The sequence below is a fragment of the Nannobrachium achirus genome (assembly GCF_963921795.1).
Source record: "Nannobrachium achirus genome assembly, chromosome: 19".
Lineage (NCBI taxonomy): Eukaryota > Metazoa > Chordata > Actinopteri > Myctophiformes > Myctophidae > Nannobrachium > Nannobrachium achirus.
In genome coordinates, this window is record NC_137826.1 from 29,782,503 (window position 1) to 29,796,839 (window position 14,337).

At 43.9% G+C, this 14,337-nt stretch overlaps 1 protein-coding gene across 1 annotated transcript in view; it reads left to right on the plus strand.

The window, feature by feature from the left end:
- phldb1a (pleckstrin homology-like domain, family B, member 1a) overlaps positions 1–14,337 on the plus strand; it is a gene marked incomplete at both ends in the record, with an annotated part of 31,815 nt that overhangs the window by 8,698 nt on the left and 8,780 nt on the right. Inside the window, 11 exons of the mRNA XM_080749371.1 lie at positions 3,521–3,778; positions 4,098–4,250; positions 5,781–5,918; positions 6,805–6,933; positions 8,194–8,349; positions 9,002–9,112; positions 9,795–9,887; positions 10,911–11,054; positions 12,689–12,823; positions 13,321–13,488; positions 14,108–14,251. Coding sequence (XP_080605497.1) covers positions 3,521–3,778; positions 4,098–4,250; positions 5,781–5,918; positions 6,805–6,933; positions 8,194–8,349; positions 9,002–9,112; positions 9,795–9,887; positions 10,911–11,054; positions 12,689–12,823; positions 13,321–13,488; positions 14,108–14,251 — 1,629 coding nt within the window. The remainder of the gene's footprint in view (positions 1–3,520; positions 3,779–4,097; positions 4,251–5,780; positions 5,919–6,804; positions 6,934–8,193; positions 8,350–9,001; positions 9,113–9,794; positions 9,888–10,910; positions 11,055–12,688; positions 12,824–13,320; positions 13,489–14,107; positions 14,252–14,337) is intronic.

The window sequence follows — 14,337 nt, forward strand, 5'->3', positions numbered from 1 at the left end:
AACACAATATACCATTTTAATAGAAAACCATATAAGACTATATCAACATGTTTATAAGTACATTGATGATATATAGTTGCTATTATTTTCTGAGGCATTGTTACACACTCATTTTTCCTGGCTTGGCACAGCTTTGCTGGCATCCTTATCTCAGTATAATGGTGCCAACCTGAACCTGTAATCATTAACTCTGACAAAAGCACTTTGTGCACAGCTGTTTATCTGTCATTAAATGTAAAGGTCACAGCCAGAGTAGAAAGGTTAGTCTTAGCATCAATTGCAATGACCGGTGGGACATTTGACAGACAAAGGATGCCTGTGTTTTTGTTTCAGTACAGTTTCAGATTCAAAACATTGCTTAAAGTCATGCTGTGTAACCTTTTTAATTAAAAAAGAAAAGGAAAAAGGTTATTTGTTTAAATAATCCTCCACAGTATATATTTCACAATAACCATTCCACATATAGTCAATGTGCTTTCTTTTTATTCACGAAGTCGGCCCCCAATAAAATGACATCGGAAATGTGTTTATGTATTTTACAGTAATAAATAATGTTTCTGGCGACATGTTTTTGCTTTCCAAAATATCCTCCTCGGGCATTATAGGACCCAAAGGGGTGTCGCTAAACAAACAGACTTCTAAAATGAATGTTACACACTTACACAGTAACATTGATATGACCTTTCTTTGATTTCTATATGATCATACAGTAGTTTAAACCACTAATTTGAAAATAATGACTTGTCAGTCAAAAAGAATGATCTCTTTGTGACAGTAGTTTCCTCTGCTTGCTACTTGTGGACAGGAAGGTCCCACCCTGCCAATAGCAGTTTGCTCAGACAATTACTGCAGGTCTGTGTGGACTTTCCATCTTGGCCTGCCACTATATGCAATCTAAACAACATTACATTTAGAATAGCGTTGTTTGCACAGACCCCACCACATTGTCTGTTCAATTCCCACTGGATCAAGTTATAATTCATTCTCACCTCGAGCGAAAGCAAGCATTACTGAGGATGATGAAGAGCTTTGTTTACTCACAAACTCTACCCATCTATTGCCTCAGAGCAAACTCAGCAAAGCATACCATATTAGATGCTAAGAGCCACAGGCTTGTTTGGGCCAAGATTTGAGTAGTTTGTAGGAAAGCAGAGGAGCCAGGCCCAGGCCTCCATGGCCTGGGCCTGGGAGATAAATAGATAAATAGATAGAAATCTATTTATTAATTTAAAAGAATGGATGTTTGGTTGGAGATCACATGAACTTCAAATACTTCAGACTTATTCCACTTACTATAATACAAATGTTGGAGAGGGCTTTTCATTTCTTGACAGATGTATTTTAGGTATAATAACCATTTAACACAGTCTGTGTTATTACCTGCACTGTTATTTAGCTGGATAAGAGTATAAATCAATTTATGAAATATACAGTGGTGACAGAACAGAGACAGAACCTATCATTGGCAAATTAAATAAACAAAGGCACTGAAAAGAATGTCAACATCAGAGAAGCAGTCATGCTTTTAAAATGATCACACAAAAGCAACAAGGGCAGCAACTAAAAGCAGCTCTGATCCCAGAGTCAAGAGCAAAATGAGTGTTGATGAGTGGTTTGCGGTATCATGTGGTGCAGCCGGTAGCTATCCATTTCTATTTACTGTAGGTGAAAACTGACTTGTCTTGTCTTTTTTTGCGCCTTTCACTTTGAGCGCAGAGCACTTTATGAGCATGTTAAAATAAAATAAAAAACTGTCTAAGGAGTCTTCCTTTTTTTTAAAGATTTGTTTTTGAGCTTTTATGCCTTTATTGATAGGACAGTAGTAGACTGACAGGAAATGGGGGGAGAGACGGGGAGTGACATGCGGCAAAGATCATCCGGATCGGGAATCGAACCGGCGCCACCGCCAGGCAGCCATGCCTATGTGGCAATGCCTAAGTGATATGCGCCCAGGCCAGCGGGCACCCCTAATGAATCTTCCTTAAAGGTCTAGTAGAGAGCAAGTCTTTATCTGCCAGTTATCTTTTTTCAGATCAGACCAACAAAGACGTTTTGTGATCTGAGCTCGTAGATGTATACTATTTTCAAAACATTTTGAAAATCTTTGACAATATTCACATGCCCAATTTAATTATTACATTCATAACTAGACTGATCTACTCTGGGCCATGCAAGTCAGTCCGTATATACTGTAGGCGCAGTGGGGTGCGTAGCGTTTGTTCCAGCACGCATTACTCAGAAGTTGCGTTCGTCCGACTCTCCCCATCACTAACCCCAACCCTAACCACACGCATAGCCACGTAGTCGGAGTAATGAGATGTCGGACTGACATATTCCTCCCGGCGCGGTGGCACAAACGTAACGCAAAGCTCAACCAATCCACAAAGCCGATGGGTCTGGTTGGGTTGTCCTAGATCAAGGAAGCTGACGCTTCCAACCCCAAACACACAGAGTTATGATGCGTCGTCCTCCACAGACCCGCGGACACTAAGACAGATACAGGTTCTCAGAAACTGTTTGTCTCTGCAGCGCACACCTCCAGGTCACCTGGGACACAAACCAAATCTTAGGAAAATGTTAATACGTGTATATTGTCCTCTCCTTTTCAATTGGCCCCCCAGGTGTCCCACATGTGATATGTTAGAGTTTGACTGTCCTCTACATAAACAACACTGCAGCTCTCCCAGCTAACCCCCCCCCCCCCCCCCCCCCCCCAGAGATGATGTAAATGCAAAATGGCTGCCATGTGAATATGGCCAGTAATCATGTTCAACTCCATGTGGCTCACTTTGTCTGTGAAGTCTGTGATAGACGTGACCCAACTCATTGCCCATCTCACTCTGAGCCTGCCAAAATACTAGTGTCTGGCATGCTCTAGTACGATTCTGTTTTCATATGCTGTACAGTACAGTACTCGCCCTGGCAGAGGGTGTTAGGCGCTCCATGTTGAGGGCGCAAATCACGTCAACTTCGCCATGTTCTGCTATCAGGTTACCGCTGGCCGCTGCCAACGGCTTGACCGACCGACAGCTGCTTCAAAGGGACAATGTCACGCAAGGACATTTCAGGACGCTCAGGAATAGGATCTGCATTGTATGAGGGCCGTGTTAACCAGGGGCGTCACAAGAGGGGGAAAAGTGGGACTGAGTTAAGGTGGAGGGGCCTTAATTCTTTTATACTTTAGCTATTGAAAAATAGCAGATATACAAGCTCACAGCGCAGCACTGAGTGCCGTGTTGCGAGCTTGTAGATCAGCTAGGATTTAAAATATTCAAACACTTAAAAAGAAATAGCAGATCTACAAGCTCGCAGCGCGCCACTCTGTGTTTATCTGCTATTTTTCAATAGTTAAAGCAAATCATGCGTAATAATACGTTCCCAGTCTAAATGGGTTAAACCCCCTCACCCCTATGAAGAACATTCATGCGGGGCCCGCAGTGAATCCTTGTACCCAGGGCTCAGAATTTGGTGCGACACCCCTGCTCATCTACATTCCTTCCCTCTCCCTCCCCGTCCGCAGGAGCGCAAGAGGCTGGAGTCCATCCTGAACCTGTGTGCCGGGTACAACCAGGAGGACAGGCCAGAGGAGCCGGGCCAGACGGGGAGGACAGGGCTGTTCCCTGGCATGGGGGAGGAGGGGCATGCCAGAGGCACCTGCCCAGAGTCTGGAGGAGGAGGACCGTCTGCTCAGGGCGGAGACAAGGCTCAGAGGCGGAGAGAGACTGACGAGGAGTACCAGAGAGAAGAGTCAAGCAGTACGGAGAGCACCCATCAAGAGGTGAGATGCACTAAGAACACTCTCTCTCAGTATGCACACCATGTCTTCTGTTCTGTCTGTCTGTCTCCTAAAATGTCTTCTAAATCCTTATGGTTTTCTGAAAAAAACGTATGTTTCTGTATCGGTGGTGCTCAAATAGCAGATCAACAAGCAGATCAACAAGCTCATAGTGCCGCGCTATGAGCTTGTATCTGCTATTTCTGAATAGCTAAAGCAGGGGCTGCTAAAGTATAAAATAATGGTTGAAATCTAAAGTGCTCTCCGGGTCTAAATGGGTTCAAGTGATATGCTAATCACATTGTGTTCCTAGTACGGTCAGTGTGAGGAGCTGTTGGGATATGGTATGCCTGGAGCCAGCAGCCAGGAGCAGCTTCAGCTGGAGGCTGAGAGGAACATGGTGCTGTCCAGAGTGGACCAATTGAAACACACCGTCACTGAGCTGGAGCAGCAGATACAGGAGGCCAGGCAGGAGGTTAGAGCACTGAGCACCACTGGATCTGGAGTCGGGAGCCATTTGTGGGTCGCCGACAAATGATCACAATTTATTTCATGAATAAATAAAAGAAAAATCTAATAAATTCCATAAATTAGAAACCGAATGTTTAAAGGAGTAGTTCACCCTCAAAATGACTTTTTTTCTTTTGATTACTCATGCCATAGACATAGAGACTTGAGTTCAATAATATTTTTTTTTATATTTGTCGCATTCCTAAGACAAAAATGTGATTATAGTAAATTTACCCCCATTATTCCGGATGGGGACACGAATACATGGCCCTGCATGGGGACCCAAATGCATGGCACTGGATGGGGAAACCGTCAGGGTAAGTTTACTATAATCACATTTTTGTCTTAGGAATGCGACAAAAAACAAAAAATATTATTGAACTCAAGTCTCCATGGCATTAGTAATCAATAGAAAAAAGAAGTAGTGAAAATAGCCGATCTACAAACTCACAACACGTGAGTTTGTAGATCTGCTATTTTCACTAGTTTGGGTCCCTGGCAAAAGTCTAATTTCTATTTTGGGTTAGAGCAGTAGAGCACACACACGCGCGCGCGCGCACACACACACACACACACACACACACACACACACACACACACACACACACACACACGAACAATAACAATCATACCGTGGCAAACAAAACGTCTCTTGGATCAAATTACTGTTTGCCGATTCACCTCTGTGTGAGTTGATGTGTGGTTCAGCATTTATTTAGTTCACTGCTGTGCAACACAATGCTATTACACCCCACGTGTCATGTAAGTCAGATTAACTTCACCTCAAAAGCACCGTAGCGTTCTAATCTAATTGGTGCAAATCTTTCATATCTCCATACTGAATTAACTGAAGAGCTTATTTCACAAACAATTGATGCTGTTATTTAACCGCTCAAGAAAATATTTTATTTCATTTATTTTTATAAAATTTCTATTGAAAATATTCGCCAAGATAAGGTAAGATTGATAAGATATATATACTGTAAATAAATAAATAAACAACAACCACATAGCAGCCATCAGTCATAAATAAAGTAATAACACTCAATTATAGGGACAAATATAGGAACGTCAGGGTTAATATGCTTAACCACATTGACAGGCACGTGCACACATAGACATCAAAGGGGGCTTGAGCCCCTGCCCTTTTATCAGTCTGTAAAAAGTGCCCTCTCCAGACCACAAATGCAGTTTTTACTATGGCGAAAGAAATGCAAATGCCCTCTTTCCATGCCATGCCTGAAGGCAGCGTTCAAGAGAATTGCCTTTTCCAAACTCTCCCGAAGCTGAATGCAGCATCTTGAAAGAATTGCCCTCTCTGTGTAGAAATCAAGCATCGAAAATAGCAGACCTCCAAGCTCACAACGTGTCGCGACGCGTTGTGAGCTTGGAGGTCTGCTATTTTCAATGCTGCACGTCCCTGCACATTGAGATCTTTTGTTCGTGTTTGTTGTTGCTGTGAAGTGACTGTTAAACGGCTCCAACCCCCCTGCAGGTGGAGATGGAGCGAGCTCTGCTGCAGGGCGAGAGCCAGGCGGAGCAGGAACAGGTGGAGGTGGAGAGTGAGAGGATCGCTCAGCTGCAGCTCCAACTCAGCCAGCTGGACAAGACCACCCAGAGGGAGAAGAGCAAGGTGGGCACGCAGCCAGGGCAGGTTGCAAACATGTAAACATAGCCCTGTCAGCCCAGTCTGCTCCGTCCGTCACACACACACACACACACACACACACACACACACACACACACACACACACACACACACACACACGAGAGAGAGAATGCACGAGAATGTACGGCACGCTAAAAACAACAAAAAACATACCGTTGTTGACCATAATACTGTATAACTGAGCCATGCACTGACTTGTGACTTTTGCAAGCTGTTCTGACCCTAACATGTGCCCACTGTCTGTTTTAGGTCTCCTTATGCCGTTTATGCAGTCGTTGTTTTTTTGTGTGTGGATGTGATTTCATTCATTGTATTGATCTAAAACATAAACATTCCCAGTTTTCCTTCTCATTAATGCCACTGAATTGACTGAAGCCTGGCTGTCCATAACGCCCTGACCTCTAAGCTCTGCTTCATTCATCATATATTATACTTAACATGGAACGCTTGGCTGCATGGATTTGAGATTGCATCTGTATTTTGCTTTGTTTTTCTCCCTTGGTTGGCACGTGTGCGTCTGTGTGTGTGTGTGTGTGTGTGTGTGCGCGCATGTGTGTGTGCGTGCGCTCACGCATGTGTGTGTGCGTGCGCGAGTGGCTGTGTTCGTATCACTGTGTGTGTGTGTGTGTGTGTGTGTGTGTGTGTGTGTGTGTGTGTGTGTGTGTGTGTGTGTGTGTGCATGCATGCGCACGTGTTGTGCATGTGTGTGTGTGTGTGTGAGTGTGTGCGCGCATGTGGCTGTGTGCATGAGTGTGTTGTGTGTGAGTTTGTGCATGCATGCGCACGTGTGTGCGCACATGCGTGTGTGAGTGTGTGTGTGTGTGTTTACGTGTGTTTACGTGTGTTTTAGGGGAGGGCTAATGTGTCGGCTGAGCGGCAGCTCCTGGACAGACAGAGGGAAGAGTACAATGAGCTGAAGAGGCAGTTTGATAAGTGTGCCTTGTCTCTAAGGGAACAGTTGCAGGAGCGACTCTGCAGGGTCAGTGTTCTCTCACAGCAGCCCACTGGCTGGCAACAGTGAGTTATACTACACCTAGTGACAGACAGAAACGCAGGCACTGCACACCTAAAGCACTGACTTGTACTGTACATAGCTGCATGGGGTCACAGGTAACCGGGAGAGTGGGGACCTGAGAAGTCTGGCCACCTCAATGTGAAATTGACAATTCTTTCCTAAATGTAAATACTTAACAAGAATAACTGTATGCTTTGGGAAATGGTCTTAAATAAGGTAAATTGCTATATTCATGATTTGAACATTTTTGAATATTTTGTCATTTAAGGCCTAATATTTCTACATATATTATAATATTTCTACTACAATATGTCTACTACAAAAACAATAAGTTGACGGGTAAATTTAGGTCTGATAATGATGTACTGTGCATGTTCAAATCATGTAGCCTACCTGTACAGTACATTATTTCTGAACATTTTCCAAAGCATACTTTTATTATTTACTTTTTCACATTTATGAAAAAAATTGCTGATTTCACATCGAGGTGCTCAGACTTCTCAGGTGCCAAGTTCAACTCCTCCTGTATCTGTCATGCACCAGGAATTGCTGACCTACAAGCTCACAACGCGAGGCAGCGCAACGCTTTGTGAACTTGTATTTCCGGTACGCTACACCTGCGTGCAACTATTTGAAGTATAAATCAGGCTTAACATTAGCACTGTTTGATGCACTCCAAACAGAGCTAATGATAGTTTGCTTATTGTGCACTTCTACTTCCCCTGACGTGGTTCTCTTTTTACTTCAAAGCTGAATGCACATTTCTAAGGTTCATATTAGCTCTTTGCATGTTTGTGAGATATGAATAGACACTGTGCTTGTGCCACTTCTTGTGGTTACTTGGTCTCTCTTACCTACTCAGTCTGGATGCTGGGGAACTCCGGCCTATTGCAAGTACGATGCATTAATATTACCACTCAGCACCCTGCCTCTAACAGCTTGCTATTGACTTGCATATTAATCTTCATCATGAATGATGACGCCCATCCTTTGTGAACATTACACTGTCACATAAGGACAATAAGGCAATAAGGACAGTGGTTAAGTAAGGAGTATTCTTCTATAAATACTTGTTCTCTCTTCAGCGTGTTCCAACAGTGTGAGTATTCTGTGTGTGTGTGTGTGTGTGTGTGTGTGTGTGTGTGTGTGTGTGTGTGTGTGTGTGTGTGTGTGTGTGTGTGTGTGTGTGTGTGTGTGCGCGCGCGTGTGCGTGCGTCTGATCAGGAGGCTGAAGCTCTGGAGAGTAGGACCAAACAGTTTGAGGATCTGGAGTTTCGTCAGCTGGAGGAGGAGAGCAGTCTGGAGGAGAGGAAGGAGCTGCAGACCTCCCAGCTCCTCCAGGAGCGAGCTGAATACCACCGCAGTGTGAGCCACAGGAAGGTGCTTACATCCACACTCACAGCAATTCTCTATTATGTTTCTAAATATACAATGGATAGATTGACAAAAAGCTATATTTTGCGGCTAGATGTGTTTTCACATGGCACATTTTGAAAGAAATAATTAAAAAAAGAACAATGAAACATCAATTTACTATTTACTTACTATCTACTATTTACTATTTTACTATTACTATTTTCAAATTCAACCTTAAGAGGTGGCTTAAAGTCAAATTTATAATCATGGGTAACTATCTGCTCCATCTGTCACTGGTGTCACTCATAACTTGTTATAATTATGTCCCCTTACTGTTTTTACTGTACTGTACTGTACTGTACTGTACTGTACTGTACTGTACTGTACTGTACTGTACTGTACTGTACTGTATGTATTAAACGTATTGTATGTACATGTTTTTGTATGGATAGCCTTATCACCACTTTTTTACAGCCTGCTCAGGGACTAAAGATGCAAATTAGCTTATGGCTAACTCTGGCTCATTTACATTGATGTGAAAACTGACATGTTGATTAATGTGCTTTGTCCCTGACAAATAAATGAATAAATACTTAAAATGCAGCATACTGTCATACTGTACGTGGCCGTGACATTGTTGACAATAAGACGTTGATGTTGATTGATTGCCCTCCAGGAGAGGATGTCAGCTCTGGATGCTCAGGCCAAACAGATGGGACTGCAGGCAGCTCAGGAATGCGAGAGGATGGCTAAAGACAGAAGCCTGGCCCTGCAGCTGCTGCAAAAGGTGACAAATTGTGCCATCAATGTCCCTCTATTTTACTTGCATGGACCCTGACAGGTCCATTTTTCTGATATCTTAGTACTAATATCTACTAACTAACAAGCTCTGTGAGCTTGTAGATCGGCTAGTAATGACAGATGGGCTAGTATAAACAAAAGAATTATAATACATTAATTCTATCTATGCATTGGTGACTGAACGCACACAATATGGCTCTATTTCTATCTACTGCTTAGGCCTATATACATTATCCATACCTGACCGGCCCAGGTACAGAGTACCTGATGTGATGTTATACTGTATCTTCTTTTATATTGTTATCTTTTTATTTTATTTCAATTAGCGTTACCCTACTGGGTAGAGGTAAGGGTAGAGTATACCCTTCATCCTTACTGTGGTGCTGCTTTGACAAGTTACTGAATTTCCCCCGGGTAGTAATAAAGGTCTATCCATTGTATCTATCTGTTACTTGTGTGACCATGCCGTGTGTGTGTGTGTGTGTGTGTGTGTGTGTGTGTGTGTGTGTGTGTGTGTGTGTGTGTGTGTGTGTGTGTGTGTGTGTGTGCGTGCGTGCGTGCGTGCGTGCGTGCGTGCGTGCGTGCGTGCGTGCGTGCGTGCGTGCGTGCGTGCGTGCGTGCGTGCGTGTGCGTGCGTGCGCGTGCGTGCATACGTGTGTGCGTTCTAGGAGAAGGACAGGCTGTGTTCCCTTGAGAAGAGCTACCATGCTCTAACGGGAGGGAGAGGCTTCCCCAAGCCCCACAGCAGCAGCCCCAGAGAGGTGAGCAGGAGCCTACCATATCACAGCCTAGCACAGTTACAACACTTAGAACCACTGTTTCTTAAACAAGTTTTATGGGTCGCGAGTAAATACATTTCATAAATAAAATGTAAACATTGGATCATTTCCATAAATAAATAAATAAATACAAGTTTAAGAAATACTGAAAATAGCAGATCTACAAGCTCACACCGTGGTGCAAAGCGATGCGTTGTGAGCTTGTAGTTCTGCTGTTTTCACTAGTTTGGGTCTTGTGCAAACATCTCATTTCTGTTTGGGGTCTTGAGCTAAAAAGTGTGGGAACCACTGACTTAAACCCTCTAGACTTAATAAACTGGATATGAGTAAGCTCTGTACTTGGACCGATTTTTTCTGTTTACACAAAATCTCTCGCCTAATGTCCCCCCAAATCATAGATAGAATATGAATGCTGGGGTTCAAGTGGTTAAACACTGTTACGTGTGGTTGGTGTTATTATTATTATTAAAAGCTGGGCTACAATTAAGGCAACACTGCTTATTGTCAGTGCTGTAACTCAGATCAGCTGTTTAAACAGGAATCTAGGGCTGCAGGCAGCTATCCATTATTTTCAGTGATTCAATCAATTACTTTTGCAAAATCAAATAATAAAATATTTTGTATATATCGTCACTGTCGGGCAGAAACCTCGTATCTCCAAGTTTCAAATTGGTATGTTTTTTTTCTTTTCGCAAAGTAAAGCGCTGCTTCATCATACAAGGCCGTCGCACAAAACTAGTGAAAACAGCCGATCTACAAGCACGGTGCGAGGCGTTGTGTGCTTGTAGATCTGCTGTTTTCACTAGTTTAAATCATTTCTTAAATGACAAATACAAAACGAACGGTTTTGGACATACAAGGTTTCCACCCGACAACGACGATATATTTATTTATATATAAATTAATGGACCCGAAAGCAATTCTATTCTAATTCAAAATTTCCCCAATCTATAATTCTTTTAATGATTGGAGCGATTAGTTGGATTAACCGTTGCGCCCCTACAGGAGTCTCTTCACATCAGCGAGCCTGACCTCGCTAACGAGGAAGGTCTGCTTCCTAGCGCTCGCTCCTCTCCCACCTCCTCCTCCTCCTCACACATCCCCTCCCCCGAACTCTGTCCTGAACCCTGCCCTGTTAGGCCACAAGAGGTAAACCACAACAAAACCCTTCTTCAGACTAGAGCCCGGCCGACAGGCACATGCACACATAGACTTCAAAGGGGGCTTGAGCCCCTGCCCTTTCACCAGGCTGTAAAAAGTGCCCTCTCCAGACCATGAATGGAGTTTTTACTAAGGTGAAAGAAATTCAAATGCCCCCTTTCCATGCCGTACATGAAGGCAGCGTTCAAGAGAATTGCCTTGTCCAAACTCTCCTGAACTTGAATGCAGCATCTTATGTTGAAAGAATTGCCCTCTCTGTGTAGAAATCCAGGCCGTTACGCCACATCCACAGTATTGACTTGATTATGCCTAGTTCAATGTGGTATCAAGCACCTAAAATAGCCAACCTCCAAGCTCACAACGCGTTGCAGTGCGACATTCTCTGCACGTCCCTGCCAGCCGATATAGCCGTCTAGCTGATATACCGGTAATTATACGACTAAATAAATCTGTCTTCGGTCGGGCTCTACTTTAGACCAACCTAACAAACGTGTGACAGCCGCTTGTTCGTACACAGTAAAATCCTAACTCAGAGAGTTTGCTAACTAAAATGAATGAGCACGACAGTGTGATGAAGTGAAGAAGAAAAAAGGAATTATAACTCGTTTTTGAAACGTTTTGCTGCTGTGTTTTTAAAATTGCCTGAGCATCAGTTTGTATGAAGTACAAACTGTAAATATATATATATATAATCTAAAGAAATGGCTTGGTTTATTCTGCCATCATCATACTGAAATATATACAGTAACATACAAAAAACGGGCTAGTCCCAGTTGTCCTACGCCCAGTTGTCCTACGTCCCAGTTGTCCTACTGTGTCCCAGTTGTCCTACTGTAGCCTGGCTGTATGGGCTAGTCCGCGAACAGACTGTAAAGCAAGCGATCTTCATCCCATTCATGCGTTTATCGTGCGCTTGCCCAGGCCTTACGGCCTGGGCATAAATATAACGATTGCATTCACCACGGCTTCGTAACTCGCGCGGCGCTCCGCCGGACGCGCGGCCCTGGCCCGCTCTTCGCGGGCCCTCGCGCCTGTGGCGCTCGGGCGCGAAGAGCAGGACCAAGGTCCGCTGGCCTTTGCGCCGCTTGCAATGTCGTGGACAATAATTACAGCAGTAGGATGGCGAATTTTCGGCGAGAGCTGTACACTACTTGAGTAGCTGTACGAATGCTGAGGTGGGGGTAGGCTACATGTAGCTACTGGCTACAGTAGGACAACTGGGACACAGTAGGACAACTGGGACGTAGGACAACTGGGCGTAGGACAACTGGGATTTTCCCACAAAAAACATATTTCCATGGAAATATAGGCCACAATATATATAAAATATATTGAGAAAAATGTAATTCAAATATTTTTAAAACATTTATTTGGGTAAATTTGCAAACATTTTGAAATTTTAATACACTTGATATTTATTTGTAAGTCACTTCATTGTAGCTGGATGATGTGACAATGTGTGACATTAGTTGGTGTGATGGTATGTTTGTGTAATATTTACCTCAATGGCAGAGTGCATGTGAGTGGTTTGCAGTGTGAAGCGAATGGGAGTGAATTGTTTTTTGGAGTATTTCTCCGGTCAGTCATTTCCTATATTCCCTGTGTTCTGGCTGTTGGTTCAGGAGTACCTCAGGATGTCTGATGTCTATAAGATGTATGGAAACTGTTCTGTCCCACACCATCCTCCTCCTCCTCCTCCTGCTACTCTCCACTGCTATTCCTTGGCCGTAACGTTAGCCCCGGCTCTGCCCTCTGAGGTAGAACCACTGCCTGCTCTCTGGCATTCTCCTTTTGTCACATAACTCTAAACTTATGCCTAATTTATGCTCTGTCGTACCATGGCGCCGCAGGCCGGAAATAGCCAATCTGTAAGCTCACAACGTGTCGCGGATGTGACGCGATCTGAGCTTATAGATCGGCTATTTTCAGTATACGATGAAGTATACATCGGCCCGTACTGCGCTCAACATACAGTAGCACCACTGATGTTGTATCTAAATGCTTTGCTTTTCTGTTTCTGCTCTCTTTTCCTATATTGTGTGTGTGTGTGTGTGTGTGTGTGTGTGTGTGTGTGTGTGTGTGTGTGTGTGTGTGTGTGTGTGTGTGTGTGTGTGTGTGTGTGTGTGTGTGTGTGCGTGCGTGTGCGTGTGCGTGTGGCCGTGTGCGTGTGTGTGTTTGTGTTCGCGCGTGCGTGCGTGATGTGTGATGCGTGTCTTCATGGGATGGGTTGGTTGTTGTGTTGCTGATGATGAAGGAATACATCACAGTCAGTCAGTTAAGCCAGATCTACAGGATGCAGATACACGACTCCTCCCCTTCCTCCTCCATCCAGTCATTCCAGCTTCCTCCTCATCCTCCCCCTGACCCCTCCTTACTGTGCCACTCAACTGCATGTGGCCCTCCCCCCTTGCTCTCTATGCAGGTGTGTGATCCTTGCCTATCACGTTCATGTATAACCCCATTTTTCAACTGACTTTGCTTTCAATTCTTTGGGAAATGATTCCTGCTTTCATTCTTGGTTACTTTTGATTGCACAAAGAGGAAAACATATCGTCGTTGTCGGGTGGAAACCTTGTATGTCCAAAACCGTTAGTTTTGTATTTATCGTTTTAAAAATGATCTAAACTAGTGAAAATAGCCGATCTACAAGCACACAACGCCTCGCACCGCGAGGCGTTGTGTGCTTATAAATCGGCTGTTTTCACTACTTTTGTGCGACAGCCTTGTATGATGAAGCAAGGCTTTACTTGGTGAAGAAAACGTACAAACTTGAAACTTGGAGATACAAGGTTTCTGCCCGACAGTGACGATATTCTATAGAAAAAGAATTCCTGCTTTATAATTATTATTATTATTAAACTGTTCATTAAAATATAAGGTATCTGGTGAACTTTAAATGCTCCCCTTTGCCAGCGCAATCACCATAGAACAACACAGGTTTGATATCGTACTCTGTTTCTTAAACTGAACCCTTTCCCTTTTACTGCCTGCTTGGAATGCTGCTCTTTTCTCCTCTGGCTGAACACTTTCTTTCATCTCAGAGCCAATTTGATGTGAGCAGGCATGCCATGCCTGCACTGAACCTAGAGAGGTGGTACCAGGACATCATGGCTCTGGGACAGATCCAACAGTCATGTCCTCCTCCATTACCTGCCAAGTCTCTTTCCACACGCAGACAAGGGCAGGTAAATTCTCTGTTGTCTCTCGCATGTCTCTTCTTCCTCTCTTATCTAACTCTGTGTGGATGGGAAGACGATAGATGTGTGTATGG